General features: G+C 42.4%; 1 protein-coding gene across 1 annotated transcript; it reads left to right on the forward strand.

The window, feature by feature from the left end:
- Window positions 1–362: 362 nt before the first annotated feature.
- Window positions 363–24,254, forward strand: LOC116674168 (OX-2 membrane glycoprotein). Its single transcript, XM_032506698.1, has 8 exons — window positions 363–565; window positions 3,267–3,350; window positions 3,484–3,611; window positions 4,127–4,450; window positions 5,297–5,626; window positions 13,248–13,532; window positions 14,946–15,047; window positions 22,820–24,254. Exons 3-8 carry the CDS (start codon window positions 3,518–3,520, stop codon window positions 22,822–22,824), a joined length of 1,140 nt encoding a protein of 379 aa, XP_032362589.1. The 5' UTR covers window positions 363–565; window positions 3,267–3,350; window positions 3,484–3,517; the 3' UTR covers window positions 22,825–24,254.
- The last annotated feature ends 1,744 nt before the right edge of the window (window positions 24,255–25,998 follow it).

Here is a 25,998-nt window from a genome sequence, read left to right on the forward strand (position 1 = left end):
TGTGTCATTTAATACGCACAAATGTGTCTCGTAGATGCTTTTGTGGGCACTTACATATGTACATGTACATAATTACTTTCTTAAAGGGACATTTCACAAAATTAGGGTTTCATGGCAAGGCAAGTCTTACTTTTTGGAAGCTCCACAAGATGATCAAAAGAATATACTGCACCTCCAATAAAGCATAAACACCAAATAGAATAATAATCCCTAGACAACAATAGAATATTAACATCTAGACAACATGGACTTGCAGAAGGAAACTTTTAATTTTTGGGGAAAAAAAATTGTATTTAATAAAATGTTTTTTTCAGGTTCAGATTGGTAGCAGTAGGTGCACAACATGGCCACTAGAGGTCCTGTTTTCCCATTAAACGTAGCCGAAGAAGAGTCGACGCTTTTAAGAGATCATGGAGCAGGAAACCCAACGCGGTCCAGCCAGTCCTGGTCTGATCTCTGGAGCGTGGATTCTTCTGCTCCTGTTCCCCATTACCTGTAGGACAGGGACACCTCAAGTACTGCTGGGAGCTCCCTTTGTCTTCTGTGGACTCTCATCTGTCAGCTGGTAAGTTTCATTGTCTTTTATTACGAAAGCAGTTGCAGCCAAATGGATGTCAATGAATCCCTTGAAATGTCCCCATTGTAGTTTTTGAAGAATGTCAACTCACCTAAATGAGTTCTTCTATCGTCATGGTGATGTTTTTAAATCGATAAAGATGACTTAAAACGAATATTGTTATTTTATTATTATTATTGCAAATACCTTTTCTTTAGAAGTTGTTTTGGTGCCTTTTTATAATGAGCTCCCTTCAATCATTGATATATACATATACACTAGAACATAACCAAATTACTTAACTGTCATTAAATCAATACAGGTTGCCCTTTTTTTGATTTCTAAATCAGTTGATAGTTTTTCTAAGTAATCCTGGCTGTAGAAATCCATTTTCATGTAATGTGTGACTTGTCTGTATTGCATCAATCTATGATGATTATCATGTGGTACACCTGTCAAGTCACGAGACCGATTTACATCCACAAAATTGGTTTGATTATGTCAAGAATTTTTTTTTCTAATGTGGTTTCCAGGTTTTTTCTTAGCAGCCAGTTCAATAAATCTCACATAACAATTGTCCTCTGGGACTGACACAGCTGTGCAATAATGCCAAGTGCACATCTGGATGTAGGGCAAGTTTTGCAGTTGGCCAGCCTGTCTCAGCCCCCATCTTGGTGGGCATTAAGTATTCAGCTGTCCTGAATAGGAAACTTCCTACTTTCCTTGGGCTTTATCTGCTAGTTTCACATTAAAAGCCTAGATGTCAATCTGATATGTTACCAAAGCCCACAGGGGCCATCATGGTTTTTCTTTCTGAGTTTGAAAAGTATTTAAATGTTTCCCAACGAGCAGGGTGCAGTTAACCAGATGGGTTTTGGGCCCGTAAAAGACACACCCCCGCCCTAAACTCTGAGGCGCCCCGTGGGTTTTTTTTTTTTTTTCTTTTTTTTTTTTTAAAGCGGTTGGTTTTTAGCGTCAAAGGCCATTTATGCACCCCTCTTCCCACCTTTCTATCCAGGGGGTGGAAAGTTCTGAGAGAGACTTCTCCATCACGAAGTCCATTTTCTTTTTAAAAAAGTGTATGTTCTTTTTTACAGCCCCAATGGCGGCTTGCTGGGGTTGCACCCCCAAAACCCCTTTTTTCGTACCCCCTCATGTTTGCACCTTACTGCAAAACCCCGCCCCATCATGCTTCATCATCGTCCGACCGCTGTAATTTCCGGTGAGGATTTCAGGTTTTGATTTTGAAATCTGGAGGTGGCCTATGTCTAGACATCCGCGTGTGGCAGCTTTTTTTTTGCTGCCGGTGTTTGGGGGTTTACGGGACGGGGTTGCATCTTCAGGATACATGAAAAAACCCCCCCTTTACACCCCAGTTTTTCATGGTCAGCATCGTTGTTGTTTACGTTTTACACGTGGTTCCCTGGGGCAACAAATTGCCAAAAGCGAAAAAAAAAAAGTTGTTCACCCTCTTATTAAATTGTTTTTAAGTAGGGCTGGGTTAAAATAATCAGTTAAAATCTTTTAATGTCTTTCCGATGACTACAATGTTAAATTAAAAAGTACCTTAAACCAACTTTTGTTAGGTTCTTAATGCAAACATTATTCTGGTGCATTAGAAAACATATTTGAGGGTTGCTTCTTGTTGCAGAAGTTCTGTGAGAATCTCTTTTCTAGCCAAGCTAAACTGGTTTTGTGCCTGAAATGTCCCTAACCTAAAGCTACTTTCACACTCTGCATAACTACTTGGTATCCTGGCAGCACCGTGGATAACAGGAAGGCCCTACAACGCATAACACAATTATCATAGACAGCTCCCATCACTGGAGGAAAGTCACAGAACCCGCTGTAGCAAGAAGGCCCTAAGCATTTGCAAGGACCCAACCCATCCCTGCAGCTGCCTTTTTACCCTACAGAGCACTCTGCGCCCGCACCCGTAGGCTAAAGAACCGTTTTTATCCACATGCAGTTCCCCTGATGAACACACTCTACCTCCTCTTCCCCCAACCACCCCAACCTGTGTGCTAGCGTTAACACATTAGTCACTGCAATCTATTTTTATGGGTACAAGTGCAATTTGCATATCATATGTGACTATCTATTTAACTTATTATTTGTATTTCAGTCTTTTCTAGTTCTGGGCATCTCAGGTTTGTTCCAATGTTTCGGTGTATCTGTGGACAATGACCAAGTGGGTGGCAGTAGCTCAGTCCGTAGGGGGTCGGGCTGGGAACCGGAGGGGGTTCAAGTCCCTGTACGGACCAAAGTATGGTGGTGGACTGGTAGCTGGAGATGTTCCAGTTCACCTCCTGGGCACTGCCAAGGTGCTCTTGAGCAAGGCACCAAACCCCCAACTGCTCTGGGCGCCTTTCCATGGGCAGCCCCCCCCCCACTCTGACATCTCTCCATTTTAGTGCATGTACAGGTCTTGAGCATGTGTGTGTGTGTGTGTATAACGACAGAGTGTAAAGTGTAGTTTCCCCTTGTGGGATTAATAAAGTAGGCTATAATAAAAAAAAAAAAAAAAAGAAGGAAATATCTTATCTAATTGATATTGAATCAGAAATGTTATTGAATTGAAATAATTCGGGAAATCATTGACAATACCCAGCCCTGTGTTTTCAGTAAGTAAAGGGTGTGATCTCTCATGATGCTGAGACGATGCTGTCACTGCTAATGTCATCCTCTGGCTTCATGTTTCCCATTACAGCAGACCGTGTGTCAGTAGGATGCAGCTACAACCGTCCTGACCAACAGCAGCTCAACAAGTCCCAACAGTGAACAGCTGACTGGGGTACATCTGCATCACAGCCTCTTCCTTCACACCACTCGTTTCTGTTAATAATGTTGTAATTGTGTGTAGCCTCCAAACTAGTTGTCGGTTAAGGTTGTGGTTTTCAGCTCTCTGACGGTGTTTGTGTATGCAGCTGCAGCCTGGATGTGTTACTGGCTCAGCGTGAGATGACAACCCAGCCTCGGTGTGCAATGTGTGGATCCGCCTCGCCCCTGTGTCTGCTGCTCTGGATCGTAGCAACGGCTGTCTCCAGGACGCGAGGTACGTTCTGCATTCAGTTACTGCTTTTTGATACTGAGTGCATTTTGGCAGTGAAATGAACTTGGTTCAAATCTATTAAGTAAAGAACAATGGCTGCATTTTACACTTAATTCTACTGTGTACCTCTACTTAACTATATTGTCCTTTTTTACCCTTACACATTTTTCATTTGACAAGAATTTTACATAAACAAAACACATGGCAAGTAAAGTAAAAAATATATATTTAGATGTTTGAGGCTCAAAGAGATAAAATTATTGAATAAAGCATAGAGATTAGAAAAATGAACACACAGTTGTGTATCAGATTGTTTTGGTTCTTATTTCCTTTCTCATTAATCATCTCACATCCTCTCAAATGTATCTTTAACCTATAGAGGGTGGAGAGTATTAATTATACAATATAGCAATAAATCAATCCTGGGTAATACTTGTAATGAACACATTGTTTTATTGGCACCTTTTACATACTTTAGGCTGCATGAAAGTGAAATGTAACATGGTCTCTGACCTCAGGTCAGGTTCTAACTCCTGCCAGTCTGAGCGCGGAGGTCGGCCACTCCCTGTTGCTTAGCTGCAACGTCACCACGGAAGCGGGCGACACCGTCCGGCAAGTGCGCTGGCTCAACCGGCACAGGAAGGTCCTCCTGGCGTACGAGCAGAGTGTTCCGATCCGCGTCAGCCACCAAGAGCCCAACGTGCAGCTCACCGCCTCGCACAACGACGCCAGCTACGTCACCCTCCAGAGGGTGGGGCCCGAGGACGAGGGCTGCTACCGCTGCGTCTTTGATGTTTACCCCCGGGGCCCGCTAGAAGGCACCACGTGCATCAGCGTTACCGGTCAGTTTTTCCCTCCCTAGCTCCTGTTATCTTAAAGAACAAGTTATCTTCAATAAGTTATGGAAATTCTTTTATCAGGAATAATCCCTTGAGATGTGACATCTCGTTTTCGAGGGGGTCCTTTTAAAGGCAAAAAAAATACATACAGGGCATTCACATTTAGACAAAACAATTAACAAAACAGCTTGAGGGGACTTAATAATAAAAAGAAAAACATAAACCCCGAACATACACACATACTGACAAACAAAAACAAAAGCTCTCCATCACACCAAAATCACCCATATCCTTCCCATTCCAACCAATAAATATTAAACAATAAAACGGTTAGAATTATTGATATAGACAGTTTAAGAAAGATTAATTAATAAAATAATATACATATAGTATATACATATACATACATACATACATGCGCACTTACATATACACAGTTACTTACACAGATAAGTATTTTCCAGTGCTGTGGCTCACACCTAACATCTGAACTTTTGTTCTGTTTTCAGACAAATGAGGGTCACACATAGTGTTTGTTGTCACTAGACCCCTTACAGTATAAGACAGGAAGTAGTAGGCTGTGGTTTGAACTCGCAGACCTGCAGGGAAGACAGCCCACCCACACAGCAAGCCTTGGCACTTCCTGTTGTTACTATTACTCGTGCACATACATTTTTTTATTACACCCAGACTCCTCTTTACCCTCGTTACCCTGGCTCCTGCACCCAAGCAGCAGTCCTGTACATTTTTCATTGCACATTTTGATGCCAGGAGAAATAAATTCACACAGAGCCGACGTCCAAATCACTGTCTTGATATTAATAACTAGAGCGTTTCCTACTGTCCCAGGTAAAGTGCGCCTGGAGGGCAACAAGACGGCGGTGAGCGGGAAGCCGGCCACCCTGTCCTGCTGGTACAGCCTCCCCGAGAGGGTGCACCAGGTGCTGTGGAGGAAGACGGCCGAGCAGGGCGACACCACCACCGTGGCCTCCTACGCCAAGCGTGGGCACCGGATGGTGGAGGAGCAGTACAAGGATCGGTTTAGCTTGAGCCGAACTCTGGGCGACACCCGACTTACCATCGAGGCGGTCAGGACGGAGGACGAGGCCTGCTACACCTGTGAGTTCCACACGTACCCGGACGGAACCAGACGGGACACGGCCTGCCTCTCTGTTCATGGTGAGTACCCGTGTACCATCTCTGTCAATTCAATAACCTTTCATTTATAGTATCAATTCATAACAAGAGTTATCTCAATACACTTTACAGATAGGTAGGTCTAGAACACACTCAATATAATTTACAAGGACCCAACAGTTCTAGTACTTCCCCCAAGAAACTAGTGCAACAGTAACAAGGAAAAACCCCTATTTAGGAAGAAACCTGGGACAGACCCAGGCTCTTGAAAGTCAAAGTCTGCTTTATTGTCAATTTCTTCACATGTCAAAACATACAAAGAGATCGAAATTACGTTGCCCTCTATCCCACGGTGTAGACAAGACATTTTTAACCAATTAGGTCCACAGACAAACATAACATTACACAAAAATAAGAAGATGTATACAATGAGGAAAATAAGAGCAGCAACATTTGAGTTAAAAAATGTGCAATTATGCATACAGTCGACAGTCAATGTAATAGTGCAAAAGTCAGGCGGTAGCATAGTAGTGCCAGTTATGTGGAGCAGCAGAAATGTGTTCCGAAGTGTTTTCAGGACAACAACAACAAGTGTGCAAGTGTGTCTGAAGTGCCGGTTGGGGGTGTGATGAATAGTGGCAATAACAGTCACAGTAAAAGATAATGGAACAGTGACTAGAAATAGCAGATTTGTAGTAGTTCATGGCCTAGCAGGGCACTGAAGGGCGTAGTATGATGTAACAGGGCGTTCCAGGACGTGTAGCAGGACCACAGAAACAGCTGCAACTGTGATTTTGTAGCTTACCTGATCCAAGGAAACATCGGGGGGGGGGGGGGGGGGGAGGAACATAAGGACTCTGGGGTATAAATCCCCAGAGCATTTCTGGGACATGGATGCACACAAATGGAAAGACAGAGGAGCTCATGACTCCCTGTCCTCATGGGAAATCACACTGCATATGAGCCTTCCTCCTGTTGTTCTCGGGTCAAATCTGACCCATTTTCAAAAAGTTTCTATATCATATATGCGGGTTTCTTTCAAGCTAATTTTAAAGCAAAATGACGTGGATGGTTCCATTCAACGCTCTGCACAAGTTAAATGAACGATCGGTTCACTACTTTCGTTGAATTTGGGTGTTTTTGTTCAATTTTATAGCATGAAAAGAAAAATTGATAAAAGAACATTGAAAAACTTTCGGGCAAAAATTACAAAAACATCAAAAAAGTGACAAAAACCTGGAAAAAAAACATCAAGCGCAGAAATATTATGACAGAAAAAAAGTGTCAAGAAGACCAAAACGTTGGATTTCTTTTTTGGTTGAAGACAGCACAAGGGTTAAATCTGAACATGATGGTGTGTGCAGGGTAAGTGCTTAGAGAAGTATTTAAAGGAGATCTGGATCCTTAATGTAGATCCTGGAGTTGGTGCCCCATTTATCTTTGTTGTGTGATGCCATCGCAAATGGATTATCACGTTTTTAATAAAGCTATTTTGGAACTTATGACTAATGTTTCCCGACATCGTTCCAAAAAAGTCGATAAAGCAACACCGAGACGTTTTTTTCCGTTCGTTCAACAGCTCCTTTCTGTCGTTTTTTTTTTTTGGGGGGGGGGGGGGGGGGGCTTGACAACAGTCAGCCAGAAAATACATTCAGACCTGCACAAAAATCAATATTACATTGTATGAGATTAATACATTTGTATTTATTTATAGGGAGCTTTTAAAGCACACACTGCACAGTCCTGGCTCAATACAAAGACCGTACACCTTAGGGATTATTTTCCAAATGTTCTTGACACTTATTGTACTGGAGATGCACTGTAGGCCAAGAGGAAGTGTGTGTGTGTGTGTGTGTGGATGTGTGTGTGTGTCCCAGTCCCAGTCATAGCTCAGGAAAGGGAAGAGAAGCGCTGTGTGTAAACAAACCTGAGGTGAGAGTTTCTCAAGTGGGTCATGAAACTACTGTTTTGGTGACAGCGCGTTGAGTCCCTCGCCACCATTTAACCCCGTTTTCTCTCCGTGTGCACACGCAGAGGGAGGGGGTGATTTAATTTGGGAGAAAGCCCAGGGGAGATGAGTGGCTTACTGTTTCCCTAGATACAAGGCCTGTTTGTGTGTGTGTGTGTGGGGGGTGTGTGTGTTGGTGTGTGGGTGTGTGTACGTCCTTCTTCTTGCTCTGCTAAACAAGCTTTGTCTCAACTGACAGAAGACCCAGACACACAACCACCCAGAGTTAGTAAAAGCTGCTTTGCCTCTGTTTTCTGGCGGCCCTTCGGAGGACAACTTGTGTCATTGTGTCCTCTGGGGGGGGGGGAAAGAGATTGACAGGTGATGTGGTCTGTCTCTCCATTATAAGGGCAGAGGACCAAATCTCTGCATTGTCACAAAGGAAAAAAAACTATAAATGCTAATTTTACCCCAACAAGTAATATAAGAATACTGTCAGGTTCATAACACTTTAACTTACTAAATAATGACGGTCAAGCAAGAAACGAGACTCAGACGGCAAATGAGCAGTTAATTGACAGTTGCAAAAGGGAAGCTACCACGAGAGCAGCCTTTCCGCAGCGCAGCTCTAGTGGGAACTTCAACCATTCCTCTGCAGCTCTGTCCCTTTATTCAAACACACACACAGAAGATTCACAGGTGTTGATGTAAGGAGGGGTCTAATGCCTACGCCAGAAACCCTGGCTGGCATGTACTCTAACTGACCTCGGATCTAAGGCTCTTGTTATCTCTGTGATATGCAACGTGGGACATTTATTGCCTTTGTTTAGGCAGCAGCGACTGAAGAAACACAGACACGGCTTGAAAGAAACATAGTATTGTAAATGTGCATATAATAATAATAAGCATGAAAGTTATACTAATTAGGAAAGTTATACTAATTAAGAAACAGCTACAAAGAATAAGCAAAAAGACTTTATAAAAATGAATTCTCTATCATTTCCCTCGTGTTACATTTAACAAACATCAGTAATTATCTCTCCAGTTGGCTTTCATTAATCACATCATCACATGTACTCACAGGAAGGTTGTATACCCATCATGGAGAAGGCGAAAACCTTCTTTGAAAGGAAAAATTCCTTCTCGACCTCTCTTAGGAGCGGCCGCCTTTTGGCCAAGATAAGTTCAAAAGTATTGTTTACAGGTGGTTTAATACATCATCGTGTGGGCTTGGGACACATTTGTTATGATTGATCAGATTTAGCAGAGAGCTGCTGGTATTGAACATGTGCATAGTTGGTCAATGCTTGAGACATTAGTACGTTGTATCAGAGTATGAACACAAGGCATACACATCCTAGCACTATAAAAATTATTACCAGTACTGTTACAAGGGGAGTAACAATTTTAAGCAATAATCCATACCATGGTCCTGAAGTCAACCAGGAGAGGAAATCTCCTTTAACACCTTATCTGCCTCAGCAGCATCTCTAAGAGCAGTCAAATTGAGGATGGCTTGCTGAATGATTCCAGATCTTTGTCCTTATCTGGGATAAAAGTGCAACACGGTTAGTACCAATATCGTGCACACACCGCCTTGTGACGCCGTCAACTGGTCCAGCACTAGCCTATCATATCTGTTTAAAAATGCACCCCACAACCACAGACAGGAAACAGAAAACAAGAATTACATTGTCTCATACACCATGTCTTTCCCTTCCTGTTGTTCTTCAATCGTCACAGCGAGTGCTGTGCCTGCAGGAAAGTGCTGTGTGCGGTGTGGGGCTGGGCGATGCAGTACGGGCTGTGGTTACAGGCGTCTTGCCTATGGTGTTGTGGATTTCTTCTGGTGTAGAGGTTCGTCCACTAGCACGTCACACAACCGTCGGAGTCAGTCTTTACCACTGCCTCATTTGAGGTTTTGGTTGTGTTGCAACGTTGGTGACCAGAACGTCCATGTCGATTTCCGGGGCTTTCTGGCGGGCCTGGCTTGCCCTATGGTCTTGAAACCTCTTGCAGTGTGATGCGTAGACCCACGTTGCCCTCTCAGCACCTTCACTGTTTGTGGGTGACAGAAAAACTGGAAGGGACCTTGCCAGTGTTCGATGTCAGTTTCCTCTCCTGAAGGTTTCTTACGATCACAAAATCCCCTGGCTGCCAGCGTGTGGAGCGGTCCTTTGCTGGGTGGGGCAGGGCAGCAGAAAACCTGGATTCTATGTCAGAAAGACAGTTGTACACCCTACTCTAACACTTCATGCTCACACAGAGCGGGGAGGGAAGGAGGCTCTAGAAGCTTCAAACCCCCCACACTGGGTGGTCTGCCAAAAAGGATCTCACACGGAGGTTTCTGTGCGTCCTTTCCCTCATTCGCACGTACGTAGTTTTGTTCTTAACATGCTGTCATCGCTTGGGCAAACCGACTTGATTCCCCTTGGATTGCTTTCTGCATTAGATTATTGATAACACTGAAGAAGTTTTTTGAGTGGAACACCCCAACAACGCTTTTTTCCCTTGCCGTGTGAGATCAAACCAATTTCATAATGTTCAAAAAGTTTGAAGACCATTTGTCGTTAACAATATAGCACTGCCCCTTATTATTACCATTTAGACACACATTCCCCCGTGGAATGTCGCAACGATAATGAACCCCAAAAAATGTGGTAATAATAATTAAACCTTTTAAAAGGGGTGAAACACACAACGCGACATATTCCCCCCATGGCATGGCTCCTTTATGGCCAAACACAGCCCATATGATACATTTCTGTTAAGCGGTTGCAGCTCTCTGATGGATTGGATCTGTGTTTTCCTGAACCGCTAAGGTTTGAACTTACAGCCTCTCGAACCCCTGCAAAAGTGGGAAAAATGGCGGAAGGCAAGGTTTTTAACTGGCCCTGCAGACACCTTATTAAGGTGCACCCTGCAACTGTCCCTGAACTTGCAGCTACTGAAGCTGGAAGTGAAAAAATCGTCGATGCACTGGGTGTGTGATAAGATCTCTCCTGTTTTTAGTAAAGGCAACTAATAGCATATGTGGATAAAACAACAATAGGAAACCTTCTAAATGCATATTTGTGCGGTTTTGGGAGGAAGTATCTCCAATTGAGATGAGGACATTTTCCCTGAGTGAATGTCACACCAAAAAATGCATTCTTTTTCACAATTGGTGTTAACTGCTTTGTGCCCCTGCTGCCAGGTGACACCAAATGCATAGTAATAGTTAGACTCTCAGCTTTCTCAGATCGTTGTACGGTTGGGCTGTCACAATCTTTTCTAAACTTTTGAAAGTGTATGCCTTACCACCAACAGGTATTCCCAAACCCCCAATGTTTCTGTCTTTGTCCAGGAACGCTAAACAAACAAAAGTTAGACCAACAACAACAGAAAAATGGCCCCCTGGATTCTTGAGAACAAGACGGTTTGGTACGGTGGTGCCGGTGCGTGGAGCTTTCATACTGCTTGAGGTCCTGAACAAAACACCATTTGCGGTTTTCCCCCATCTATAATTTTCCTTCTTCTAAACCCGTTTTAGCCTTAAATTTCCTAACTTTAAAAAACCATTTATAGGGGAAACCTGTTTGGGTTACATAAACCAAACTTTAAAAAAAACCCGCGGACCATGGTTTGTCTTCATTCCATCCAATACCGGCGCTGAAGAACATGTGATTTTGTGTGCTCTTGTTATCCATTTCCAAAAAATAGTCAACAAGCAGCCGAAGTACTTATTTTACGTATAATCGTCACTATACGGCCTAGTTTAGTTCTCGGTAAACTTTGCGTGAAAACCTGCAAACAGCTGTAACTTCATTTAAGCAACAATGACTGTTTATCTGTGATAGATTTATTTTTGATGAAAATCCTGATAAGCAGCCCTGATGACTGTTTATCTGTATGATTTTGGAAATCTATTCGTCACCCCGTTCTAGTCCGTACTGGATGAAATGATGTTAATTTAGCTCTTTTTATCTGTCATACCAAAATTTCCCAAAACAAAGGATAGACTTTCACCGAATACCCTCAGTGGAACCACGGTCAGCATCTGTCTCACAGTGTCTCAATATCCAATTCAAATTATGTGAAACTTCAACTGAAATGAAACTTCAACTTTGTTTGAAATTGCTCCCTTTTTGTTTGGATTTCAGAGTGGGATCAGCAAGCCCTCCGTGGTTCCTGAGCCTTTTTTAATTCAAGACCTTCTGTTCTCTTACCCCCTTCTCTCCCACGGTCTCTGCCAAATGGTTTAGATCAAAAGACAATTAACATATAGACACCGTTTGCTCCAAAAGAAAGAAGAAACTTCCTGTCTCCCACTACCTGGTGTCTCAGACTGAGATAAGACACTGGAATGCTGATTCACTGTATTCTGTTAGACTTTCTCACTAACATGATAATTACCTTTTGATCTGTGTGTGAAAACAACCCCAAATGGGAGAGAGCATATTCCCAATTTGGACCCAAACTTAACACAAACAAATAGCAAATGGTCACAAACAACACAACAACCCGCTATGAATCAACGCACATAGCGTAATAACAAAAACACAAAACAGTAACCCGCTATGAATCAACGCACATAGCGTACACAAGACAGTAACTTCAACAAGACAAAAGATAGCGCTATCAATAAAGCATGTGATCACCCCTGCCGAACTTCTGAATATTCAGAATGGCTTCACGACATTTAACCAGTTTCCCCGCTCGGGGAAAAATGTCGCTTTGGAAATATCAACTGATATTTCCCTGTTATCACCTCAGCTGTGTCCCAGACCGAAAATAAACACCAACGTTACACCTACTTCAAGCTTTATATCTGGCCCCAGGCAACAGAATATATTACTCAATATAGTCCCAGACAGTAAGAATAAACATCAATGATACTTTCACCTAGCGAGCAATAACGGGACCCCAGGCCCCCTGTGCACCTTTCCTGCAGCGGAACGTGTGTCCACTCAGAAGCATAAAACTGCATCACTCACCCCTGTCTGTTCGCTGCTTGACCGTGGGACTCGTCACCGAGAGGTGCCAGGGCAGCACCGGATCAACCTATGGCCCCGTCCCGCAAGGGTGGACGGCTGTATACAGATTTTTCGGCCTTGATCTGGAGCGGTCCTGGACCTTCTCAGCTGTTGAGTCCCGGGTTTCGGCACCAGAAAATGTCAGGTTCATAACACTTTAACTTACTAAATAATGACGGTCAAGCAAGAAAACGAGACTCAGACGGCAAATGAGCAGTTAATTGACAGTTGCAAAAGGGAAGCTACCACGAGAGCAGCCTTTCCGCAGCGCAGCTCTAGTGGGAACTTCAACCATTCCTCTGCAGCTCTGTCCCTTTATTCAAACACACACACAGAAGATTCACAGGTGTTGATGTAAGGAGGGGTCTAATGCCTACGCCAGAAACCCTGGGCTGGCATGTACTCTAACTGACCTCGGATCTAAGGCTCTTGTTATCTTCTGTGATATGCAACAGTGGGACATTTATTGCCTTTTGTTTAGGCAGCAGCGACTGAAGAAACACAGACACGGCTTGAAAGAAACATAGTATTGTTAAATGTGCATATAATAATAATAAGCATGAAAGTTATACTAATTAGGAAAGTTATACTAATTAAGAAACAGCTACAAAGAAATAAGCAATAAAAGACTTTATAAAAATGAATTCTCTATCAAATACTATTTCCAAGCAGCCACTGAACACAATCTTTCTTTCACCAGTTTTACCCAAACCAGAGGTGAGTTATGTGACCTCGTCGTCGGGACTCACTGAGGCCAACTGCACGGCCCAGTCCCGCCCCGCAGCAGAGATCACTTGGAACGTCAGCGGGGACAACCGAACGCTCGGACCGCCCGTTTCATCCGCCTCCGACCAGGGCGACGGCACGACGGTAGTCACGAGCACGCTGCTCTTCCAGTCGGCGCTACTCAGTGACCTGTCCGTCAAGTGCATCGTGCACCACCCGGGTTTGGACAAACCCCTGACGGTGTCCCTCAACACAAACGGTGAGGAGCTCGTAAACCCTGTTCCAGTGGGGTTTTATCACATTACATTTCAGGGTTTCATGATTGACCAATTATTCTATTCTGGGATGTTTCACATCTCCTCATATTACTGCAGTTAGAAGTCTGATCCAATAATCTGATTTACAATTAAGATGAACTCGCAACAACCTTATTGTAAAGGGCCGGTACACAATTGTGTTCACCCTGAACAACCATGTGAAAAGACTTCCCAGATGGGTCAATTTCAACACATATAAAAAGTAAGGGCTCTGTTAAACGCATGTGCAATGCTCAAATAAATGCGCTAAGTGGGACATATTTGTGAGTACTTGCACTCAAGTACTTCTTTTACCACTGCAAGTAGCCTGCTGAATAATATATACATGTACATTTTTTTTAAACATATCAAAGAACCAACAATCCAGAGGAGCTGCTAGTGCCAGCGTTTTTGTTCTTTATGCCATTAAGTGCATGTATTTTTCGCACATATTTAACATAACTAAATGCTCTCACTTTGCATTCCACCGCTCCCCTAATTTTCTCTTTCACAGAGTTATTACGCACGGTCCGGCGAAACGTGGAAACGCCTGTGCACCACGGCGGTGTAGGGCCGTTAGATTTGATATTACTTACAGTACAACAAATTTTAAAACAGTAAATGGGTTCAAATGTAGAGATATTGGCTTCTGACAAAAGCAAGCAAAATAGATTTTGATTGATCCCAAAATGGGGAATTACAGTGGTACAGCAGCAAAATATCAGACACACGTACAGAATATACGTGAAATAGTAAATTGAAATTGAACAAATATTCAAAAAAATAGGATTAAAAAAATTAAAGTGGAGAATGTACATACATACATACTTACAAGTTGGGAATAAAAATGAACTACTTAAATAGTAGATTATAAAGAAGTAAGCAAAACCTATGTTTGTGCAACTTTCACTTAGTGCAGTATTGTGATGTATATGAGTCTTCATGTAAAACACTCAGGGATGAAGTGTTGAAAAGTATTTTAGGATGTTTAAACTTTGTAGTGATTTGGTTGTGATTTAGATGTTACAGCAGCACAAGAAAGAAGCCAGAATTCAAATATATATCTGTACTGTTTCAAAACTATGTAGAAACCAGTTATATTTCCCATTCTTGGGTGCTGAGGTGAAGCAGAAAGCGGCTCTTTTGTTTTCAACATGTGTGTATTCTCAACTATTCTAGTCCTGGGTAATTATGGCTACTTTGATGGGCTCCTGGATCCTGTAATGTTGCAGCATATGTGACGGATTATTTTTCTCCTAAGGAAGTCGTTATTTTGGTACCGCATAACCTAACATGTTTAGTCCAGATGTCATCAAACATAAACACTGCTTGCTTCAAACTTAAGTGTGTGGTGTGTGTGTGTGTGTGTGTTGCAGTGGGTCCTGCCATGGTCATCCTCCTCTCAGTGTGCGGTGTGGCAGCGGTCCTCCTCCTGTGTCTCTGTGTGTGTCTCTGCAAGTGCTTCATCTGTACTGACGGTGAGTCCCGACTCTTAAATGACTTGGCAAAATGTATTTATATATTCTGTCTACATTTAGTTTACGATTTCATTGAATCCACCTAAAACGGGAAAAAAACACTGGTGAGGAACCAGTGTTTGCAGCAGTTGTGTGCAACAGGGTTCTCTAGTGGTTTTCCAAAGGCATTCTGGGAAGTGTAACCAACCTACCGTTACTCCTGTAATGAGACTATGTGAAGGTAGATGTTTTCTTTTGAAGCTGCCAGCAGTTCAGGAAAGTGTGGGTGGAGAAAGTGAAAAGAGCCTTGAGTCAGCAGAAGCTGCGTAACTGTAAAAATTAAAAACAGCAGAGATCTGGATAGTCTTTCTGTGGATTCAACTTAACGGATCTAGAGAGAAAAACACGCCATATGCAGCTGTTTGTTGTGACTACTGGCATGCCAAGTTTTGAGACCTTTGTCTTGTGCGATTTGTAATCTGTACTGGATTCTCGTACATAATTGGAAAAAATCAAACCTCAGGATAGAGCCATTGACTTAACAGTTAAATGAAACACAGTTTGAGTGCCATAGGATGCACATTTTCATGTCAGATAATTGTAATTTAAGGTTGTTCCAGATGGTTACATAATAATCATTTGGTCTATACTGACACATGCTGCAATACCCTTTCACCACGTGGTTGGTCTAACTGTTTAGTAAAGTGAGAAAATCTCACTGGTTTGAGCCACAAAGGAGACATCTCACGGTTTCGCATAGAGACATTCATGGTTTTCCCAGAGTAGGACATTATCATTTGTTTAGCCACAGCGCGAGACATCCCTGGTTTAGCCTACGAGTTTGGAATCTCTGTTTTAGCTACAGAGTGAGACATCTCACTGGTTTTAGCACAGAGTGAGACATCTCACTGGTTTTAGCACAGAGGAGACATCTCACTGGTTTTAGCCAAAGAGTGAGACATCTCATTGTTTTAGCACAGAGCGAGACATCTCACTGGTTTTAGCTACAGAGCGAGACATCTCACTGGTTTTAGCTACAGAGTGAGACATCTCACTGGTTTTAGCCAAGAGCGAGACATCTCACTGGTTTTAGCCACAAAGTGAGACATCTCACTGGTTTTAGCCACAGAGGAGACATCTCACTGGTTTTAGCCAAAGAGTGAGACATCTCACTTGTTTTAGCCACAGAGCGAGACATCTCACTGGTTTTAGCTACAGAGTGAGACATCTCACTGGTTTTAGCTACAGAGTGAGACATCTCACTGGTTTTAGCTACAGAGTGAGACATCTCACTGGTTTTAGCTACAGAGTGAGACATCTCACTGGTTTTAGCCAAGAGCGAGACATCTCACTTGTTTTAGCTACAGAGCGAGACATCTCACTGGTTTTAGCTACAGAGCGAGACATCTCACTGGTTTTAGCTACAGAGTGAGACATCTCACTGGTTTTAGCCAAAGAGCGAGACATCTCACTGGTTTTAGCTACAGAGTGAGACATCTCACTGGTTTTAGCCACAGAGCGAGACATCTCACTGGTTTTAGCCACAGAGTGAGACATCTCACTTGTTTTAGCCACAGAGCGAGACATCTCACTGGTTTTAGCTACAGAGTGAGACATCTCACTGGTTTTAGCTACAGAGTGAGACATCTCACTGGTTTTAGCTACAGAGCGAGACATCTCACTGGTTTTAGCTACAGAGCGAGACATCTCACTGGTTTTAGCTACAGAGTGAGACATCTCACTGGTTTTAGCCACAGAGTGAGACATCTCATGTGTTTTAAGACGAGAACCACAGGTTTTAGACAGAGGAGACATCTCACTGGTTTTAGCTACAGAGGAGACATCTCACTGGTTTTAGCTACAGAGGAGACATCTCACTGGTTTTAGCCACAGAGTGAGACATCTCACTGGTTTTAGCTACAGAGCGAGACATCTCACTGGTTTTAGCTACAGAGCGAGACATCTCACTGGTTTTAGCTACAGAGCGAGACATCTCACTGGTTTTAGCCACAGAGCAAGACATCTCACTTCTATACTATCTTTGTTGGGAGTCACACATGCTGGTAAACATGGAGCAGTAAGTAGCTGAAGATGCAGATATTTCCCTCAGGAGTTGGTAGAGACCAAAGAAAGAGCAAAAATAGAATGAATATTGGATTAACGTTCATTAATTGGACACAGACACAACTCCAAATGAGTGCTAAAATCTGCTGGATGTAAACGTGTGCAGTTGGTCAATGCTTCAATAAGGCCTTTCAAAAAACAAACCAAAAAAAAGAATATTCTGTTATAACTAATTTTTATTCTGGAGAAATATGGAAAATTCAGCTGTTTGAACTGTTTGTAATGTGTGAAAGAAATCTCAGGAGGTTAATATAGAGCAGTTGCATGTTGGTCAAGTGACCGAGAGCGTCATCAAACCATGAAATACTTGTCATTTTTCTGATAACGCACAGTCAGAAGGTCAGTTTGCAGGGCTCACAGTGACTTTCCACACAGAGGTGACACGCCTACTGAAGTGTCATCAACACTCCCTTGACTCCTGTTAACACCTCTCCAACAATCCTCGCGGGGTGTCACGGAAACGGTGTGGCGCCAACGTAATGTGGCGTGTGGACCGCTGCCCATTTCCTCCTTTCTTGTTTTTCTTTTTTTTTTTCTGCACACCAAGGAGAGGCAGGAAAACCAAAGTTATCGCATCAATGACAGAAGCTTTGGCTGACGTCGGTGCTTCTGCCGGCCAACAAAAGTCGTAAAGGAAGAAAAACATAAGTCGCCGCTGACGGGTCAGGACGGTCTCACGGCCACTCTCGATTTGGCAATGCACAATTTAGCTTTGTAACGCATGAGCCAACCAGAGTCGCACGCTAATAAATACAGATTATATTTGATATCTTTGTCATAGCTGCATGGACCCTTACAAAGTTTCTAAATTCTTCCAGCTCTGTGCAAAGCATTTCCTCAATAGCATTTGAGTTTCCCTTCAGCTTCTCCTTGTCTTTGTTTTCTCGTGCGATAAGAAAGCAGACGCCACATACGTGCATTTTCCTTTTTTAAAGATTGAAACCCAATGACACATCTTTTTAATTCCTACTTTAATAGTCACCAGCGCCAAAACCAACATTCGCCCACATGGGTTGCACACAACAATGCCTCAATCACGCTGTTAATTTAAGAGTGTTTGTGTTTTTCTTAAACTCAGGACAGTCGGGGACGCTCTTAAACACTGTAATTGCACGTGATTGATGGCGTGGTGTCGGAACCAGAACTTCTGTGGGATATCTTGAATACATGGCAGCTGGGTCACTGCAAAAATAGATTTTCCTCTGGAGAGATAGGGGGGGGAAAAAGCTCCCGTTAGCTTGAGACATTCCACATTGCTTGAAGGTCTTTCTTGATGTGCATCCTGAGCAGAATAACAAGTGGTTGGGCTTATTGTTGCGAGGTAGCAGCCTGAAGAAAAGACCCCCCCCCCCCCCTTTTCTCTGTCTAATCCTTCACTGTTAGTAAGACATTGGAGGCCTGGAGGAGGGAGCAGTGACAGGGAGGAACAGAGGCCAAAGTTGAGAGCCTGCCCAGCTGACAACAACACTCGACTGTACGGACACACACACACACAGACATACTGTATTTCCCAGTCTTGGCTGAGATGTGCCAGGAATACAGGCTTTTACTGTGATGTGATTCAGATTGCAGTTTAAGGGAAGAGAGCTGTGATGCATTTGTCCTTATTTGGAGCTGGCCTCGTTCATTTTGTCATATCTTTTTAAAGCTTTTTTTAATTCCATCATGCACAGAGAGCATTTTGTGAATGTTAGCCACACACTCTACTACAATGGGGTTTCACACCTCCGATCCCACAGGATTTGACAGATCTAGTTTGTATCTACATTACATGTCATTTAGCTGACACTTCTAGGGGTCCACTTCTATACATTGGTTGATATATCGCAGTGGGAATCAAACCCTGATCTCCAACACCAAAGGCATGTGTCATATCCGCTGCACCAGCACCACCTCAACATCAATGTTGGCATCAAATTTAACACTAATGCAAGGACCACACACAATTAATAAAGGGTAGATCCAATTAATGGATCGGTTTACCTGAGCTACAAAAATACACATTCTCTCACTTCCTCCGTTTAGTTGATAGTAATGCAGATCGTTTTGGTTTCATTTGCCTTTCTTCAAAATAACCGTCTCCAAGAATTGATTGGAAAAAGTACACGTGAAACAATGTATTCTATTATCTATACCTACCAAGAATAGTGCAACTATTTCATATATGTATATAGTTTCTCTCAGGGCTGCACCAGGTTCCCCCCCACCTTTTTTTCTGCAATACCTATATTTTAATATTTTGTGAAGGGGTTGCTTCAATCTCATTGCACAGGTACTGCACTTGTGTATAATGACAATAAAGGTGTTTTATTCTATTTTTGGGAAATATTTATGAGCTTTTCTTTACCAAAGAATTATTCCTATTAAACTCTTTTATAGCCCCTGAAAACTAAACACTGAAATTATTTTTCTATTGTGTTTTTATAACAATCAAGAGTCAAAAATGTTTTTACGTGTCTGACCTGTAAGACGAGCAGAGGAAAAACTCAAATGCATACATTTCTCATGCGAAATACCTAAACTAATCTACAAATTTTAGACACCACAATACTGCACTAAGGGCATCCTGCACAATTGGTTCATTTACATTTTAGCATACATTTAGGATATTATTTAAGCAGTGCACATTTAAATATTTGTTCTTACATTTTATTCCTAGTATCTCATTTATATTTTATTCTGTGTGTGTGCTAATGTAACACCGTAATTTCCCATTTTTTGGGATCAATAAATATCTATCTATCTATCTGAATACCACAGCTAAATATCTCAAAACTGGCGCAAATACTGTAAAACTACGTGCATTGCTTGCAGTGGATACCACTAGAGGTAAGAGGGAACATGTTTTTATTTTTTTTGTTAGTAAGTAAGTAATGAACTGTCCCATTTCTGGAGGGATGCAGAGCATTTAAAGTGTCCGAGAAAGCCACTGTGGACGGCATGAAAAGTTGTGATGTCTGCGGCTGAAGTTGTACCGCGAGCCGGCCACAAATGGTCTTTTGTGGTTCCCTCCGGATCAGTGGGCGTTACCCGGCCTTCAATCACAGCTGGGAAGCAGGGCCAACGACTGAGGTTCTTCCCGTAAAAGGCTGTTGGCTATTTGTGTCTGTATTTCCATGTTGTTGTGTTTTTTTTGGTGTGAGCGGCTGGAAATGTACAGACTATACGGTGCAGTGGTGGCACAGCTACGAGGACAGGGAGTTCACCTCAGATAAGAGCCATTTATTCACTAAAGCCAATGTTTTCAGTGGCAGCTTTTAATCTGTACTACAACAGGAAGTACAGGGGAGCGACCACATCCGGTCATGAGGGCACGACTGAGGGTAGCGGATTGTTCCTTGGAGATTAGAGGTAGCAAAATATGATATAGCAGCACTCCAGACATGCTTCTCATTGCCTCCTTGACTCCTCCACTTGCCTCCCTTCCCTCGCGTCTTAGTCCCTCCCACTGAGGGGGCACGGGGGGGGACATCATCGGCGCAGAGAGGAAACGAGGAAATGTGTTATTGTTTTTTTTTAGAGGGATGAGACGTCCTTTCCTCTGAAACGTCGCATGAATCCGTCAGCTGTTCGGGAGGAGTTAGCAACTCCTTCAGCCTCGAGGCTTCTGGGAAGGCTGCTCTCATCTATCCTCGACTGTAGCTCCTCAACGCTCGCTCCTCGGGGCAGAAATAAGAGCTTTGAGACGGTCTCTTAATGGGCTGGCACCATCATATGTATCTGAGATGCTGATTTTGCACACTCCAGTCAGAGCACTTAGATCTGCTGACCAGTTGCTTTTAGACTGTCCCAGAGCCAGACTGAAAACCAGAGGGGACCGAGCTTTCTCAGTAGCAGGTCCTAAGCTCTGGAACTCTCTCCCTCTCAACATTAGAGCAGCTTCCTCTATTAATAGTTTTAAATCACTTTTAAAAACTCATCTTTTTGCACTGGCTTTTTATCACAAGCTGAGCTGTGACATTTTATTCTTATTGATTTGAGCAAAGTTTTTAGCTGTTAACCGTCTTTTTTTGTTGTTTTTGGCTTATTCTGTTTTAGATGTGTTTTTCCGGTTATTTATTATGCTTTTATTTTGTTATCTATATTTGTACAGCACTTTGGGGCAGTAGCGACTGTTTGTAAAATGTGCTATAGAAATAAACTTTGACCTTGGCCTTCTCCGAGAAGCAACAACTTCCGGGTCAGCCGAGTTCTTCAGATGATAAAAGTGACACCAGCTGCCATCTTTTTCAGAAACATCTGGCCTCTTCTCTGTTTGATTTTCCAAGCTCTATGCCACACACTAAACTTGTCACTCTCTCTCTACTGGGTTTTTAGGCTACATGTGTATATTCAGCTTTAGCGCTATCAAGCTAACCCTAAATAACTCCCGTTGCTGCCACATGCACATTGAGGCGTGGCAGTCACTTGCTCACGGCGAAGGAATTCCTGCAATGTTTCATTATTTTTGTGCATGCGGTCTTTTTGGATGTGAGTGGGTGTTTTGGGGTTACACGCGTGTGTGTGCTTGCTGTGTTTACTTTTGCATTCCTGGGTTGGGATTTATATCAAGTAAATGATACCTCTGCCTGTGATGTTATGGTGTTTTTTTAACTTGGGGAAACTCATCAACACTGGAGAAACAGTTGCCTTATTGCCATCCTTTTTTTTTTTTTTTTTTATTATTATTATTAATCCCACAAGGGGAAATTACACTTTACACTCTGTTATTACACACAGGCCTGAATCAATCAATCAAGTTTATTTGTATAGCCCTTTACAATAGCCGAAAGGTACCCAAAGTGCTTTACAACAAAGCCATAAAACAATACACAACACATACAAAACATACAGATACAATTAAAAGTGCTGTAGTGGTGCAGCGCTGCAGGACATTAAAAGCCTTCCAGAAATGCATAGAAAGGCGCAGACAGAAGGAGGACACCTAAGAGACAGTATTGCCCTAGTCAGAATTAAATGCTAATTTAAAAAAGTGGGTCTTAAGCTTCGTTTTAAAAAGGCTGAGGTCAGTAGTGGTGCGGATGTCAGGGGGTAGATTGTTCCAGTCTCAGTATGCTCAGTGTATACACTAATGGAGAGATGTCAGAGTGAAGGGGCTGCATCCCGAGCAGTTGGGGGTTCGGGCCTTGCTGAGTGCCCATACTTTGGTCCGTCTGGGGACTTGAACCAGCGACCCTCCTACGGACTGAGCTACTGCCACCATTAAGATCTTGTTGGGGCTGTAGTCTTCATAGAAAATGATTTGATGTCAACATGTGGAGAGCCAGTCCTGTTAGCATTTAGCTCCAGTTTAAAATAAAGAGCATGATTGTAGACTCAAGTTTCATTATAAAGAATTGGACAGTATCATGTACTTTCTTTTTCCTATTTTATAATAAATGAAACTTTGTGCTTTTCAACCACATAGTTTGACTTTAGTTTTAGCGGTGGCGTATTTTCTAAAACTCACGTTGCTTGTCTTTAAGGATAAATCCCTGATGTCCCCCTAAAAACTCCTAGTGCGCAACCTTTTCACAGATGAAATCAGGCGCCCTGTGGGAAAATGGTGGACAGGATTTGGTTTGAGCAATGAGAAATAAAATGTTGTGGAAAGTTTCTTGGGACAAAGCTGACCCAACTAACTCTCCCTCTCTCTCTCCCTCTCTTTCTCTCCCTCTCTCTCTGTCCAGACTGATTTGGATGCCGCCTGCTTTGATGCGGGTCCAGTGGAGCTCTGAGCCTGACCTAGCTGCTCAGCACCGTGCCCTCCAGCTCGGCGTGCGGAAGAAGGGAACAGAGCTTTTACAGAACTGAACCCACGCTGCTGGTTCTGCTCCCACGGGTCGGGAAGATCCCGCTCGTGCACACACACATTTCTCATGTCCTTTACTTCAACGTAAACCGCACTAAAACCACATTATTCAATGCTAGATATTTACACTTACACTAGAATTGTTGCTTTGATGATTGATGAGATCCTTGTAATATGAATGAGAGGGTTTTGGATCAGCTCATCTCATGGCTTCATGGGGGTCCGGTGGTGTTGCAGTGTATGAGGTTGTAATAATGTGTGTATGTATATATTTTTTTTTAAGTTATGGTTGATGTGTCAAGCTTGAGTATAGTTCTCTCAATTGGTTTGAAATGTTTTTTGACTTTGTTGCTTAGCTTATCCAAATAATCAACTAATGTAATCTAAATTGAAATACATTAATACATCATTTATCACCGGGAAATTGATTAGGTTCCATTCGTCACCTGGAAACCATGTATTTGTGGTTGTCAATGACACAATCCATTTTTGTCAACTAGAAAAGAAAGACGCAGGGGGATGGAGGTTAAAATGGGACTTCTAGTGCAGGGGTTCCCAAAACTTTCAGCCCATGACCCCCAAAGTAACGGTGCAAGTGAGTTGCGACCCCCCCCCCACTTTGGAAATCACTGCTCTAGTGAACCGGCCCTGGTGTGACTCAGACTGAACGGATGGGTCTGAGTTGGAAAGAATGAAAGGTGTGTTATTTATAGCTGCTGCGTTGTGCGGGGCGGAGAAGGGTGGTCGACCTGTGACCTTCATGCGCTGGGTGGTTAACGCCGCCCAAACCATTCCTGTGTGGATCAACCCCGCAGCTGTGAATCACTGCGTGTGTGTGAGATGTGACGGTGTGTGTACGTGTGTGTGAAAAGCCATTTAGCGCGTGTCCTCCATATACAGTATGTGTGTGTTGCATTGTTGTTCAATATTTCAGCCCACCAGTGTTAGAATATAACTTTTTTTTTTTATTTGGGAATATATGAATATAGGCCCATGGGCTGAGCACAGTGTAGCTAATTGTAGAAAATGTCATTTATACCTCCATTTATCAGGAAATATACATATTTTTTTCTATTAACAAATAAACCCAGCTACTAAATTGTCTGTATATAAGGTTTAAATGTTAATAAATGCCTTTTATTGAAGTTTTAAAAAGCGTAGCTATGTTGACAACCTTTTGTTTTTGTTTTTATTTCAGCTGAATAATGTCTTATTTTTACCTTTTTAGTATCCGTATGAGTTGATAATTAGTTTCTTGTACAGGTGCCGCGAGGAATCGGAAGTTAAAAGTGGAAATAAAACCGGAGACTTTAGCTGCTTTTGTTTAGATTTTTTTTTATTATCTGTGTTTCAAGATATTGAGTAAGAATATCACATCGATAGATAGACACACACACCCCACACACACACACACACACACACACACACACACACCTCACATTTGTCACTGAACCCTCCGAACCGACTTGACTTGTTCAGAGGTTGTTGGGTGAGCGTGTGACGCTGTGGGTGGTGCAGAAACCTCACCCTAACGTTACAATAGGAAACTGATTTCCTCCGCAGCCCACTCCGGTGACTTCACTATTTCTCTCTCAGACCTCGTGAGTGACATACTGTGTTTCATGCCTTTTTTTTTTTTTTTTTTTTTTTTAAATCTATGATGCACAATGCAAATATTTAAGCTTAAAATAGCCTCAAATTAACACACATCCCACACAGCAGTTGTTTTAGGTGTTACTTGAGTGAGTCATGGACACGTTTTAGTTTCATGGCAAAATAACTATTTGAAAAAAAAAAGAAATAATTGTTGCCATGAAATTAAAAAAAAGGCCGTGAGTTCAACAAAGTCCACAGGATGCAATTGCTTTTATTGTTCCTCAAAATGATATTAGAAAGCCGTTAGTCTCAGGGTGGGATTCCCAACCTACTACGTACAGTACTTCTGCTGTAGCCAAGTGGAAAGATTAAGTAATTACAAAAAAGAATAGCCACATAATTGTTTAGCTGCATGAAAATCTTAGAACATTTAGCTAAAGTATGGGCAAAACAATTAAAATATCTAGCTGAAAGCAATAGGAAAACCTTTTAATAGAATAAATTGGGAAAACACTTGGAAATGGTAAAAGGTAATGGGGAAAATACTTAGTTTGAAGTAATGGGAATACACTTGTAATAAGTTAAAAGTAACACTTAAACACTTAAAATAGTTATAATTACATAGGCCTATACTTTTAGAATGGTAGCAACACAAGTAATGGACAAATGGTTGAATTAACAGTTTTAGGTAAAGGGTAAAATAAGGCTTGGGTAAATCGGTTTATCTGGGCGAAAACGTTGGCTAGTCTTGAGTATAGAATGTAAAAAATAAGTCTTGAGTAGACTTTAATTGTTTATGAACTTAATTACCGAGCACGGCAGCTGGATATTTGCGATGTCACGATGTCTCGCGAGAATTGCGAAATCACGTATCACACGAGGCGCGTCGGGTAGTCACGCTCGGTGCCCGGTCCTCGACGCAGCGGTCAGGGTTCGAGGGTTTCCCAAACATCTTTCAAAAAAATACATTTGTTTTTATTCCAGTTTCCACCATCCCTCACAAAGACAGGAAAGGGTAAGTAGCTCCTTTGTGACTTGAGGCATTTGACATATTTTCTTTTTGATCGTTAACAGTGATGTTATTAAAGCAAAAATTAATGAAAACATGGAGGCTTATCTGGAGGAAACTGTGCTGAGCTCGAGTGGACTTAACAATAAAAAAATCCCTTTGTTTTGGTGAGTACCTTTAATATTTATGGAGTCACACTGTTAGGAAATTCAACATTTGGCCAGCTCCCTTTAAGTTCAGAATGCAGAATTTTGCTTTGACACCACTAGATGGTAGCCATCACACACACACACACACACACACACCTTCTAAAGTTGTTGGCATGTACTGTAAATAACACCTGGAAACAGCCACATGCACAAAGGTTGTGTACTTCCTCGTTTGTAACTCGAAAGCATAGGGGCATGAAGCATAGTTTATGTTCCACATGGGTGTTAGGTGGGGTCTTTTTT

The sequence above is a fragment of the Etheostoma spectabile genome, chromosome 24 (assembly GCF_008692095.1).
Source record: "Etheostoma spectabile isolate EspeVRDwgs_2016 chromosome 24, UIUC_Espe_1.0, whole genome shotgun sequence".
In the NCBI taxonomy this organism is placed as follows: Eukaryota; Metazoa; Chordata; class Actinopteri; order Perciformes; family Percidae; genus Etheostoma; species Etheostoma spectabile.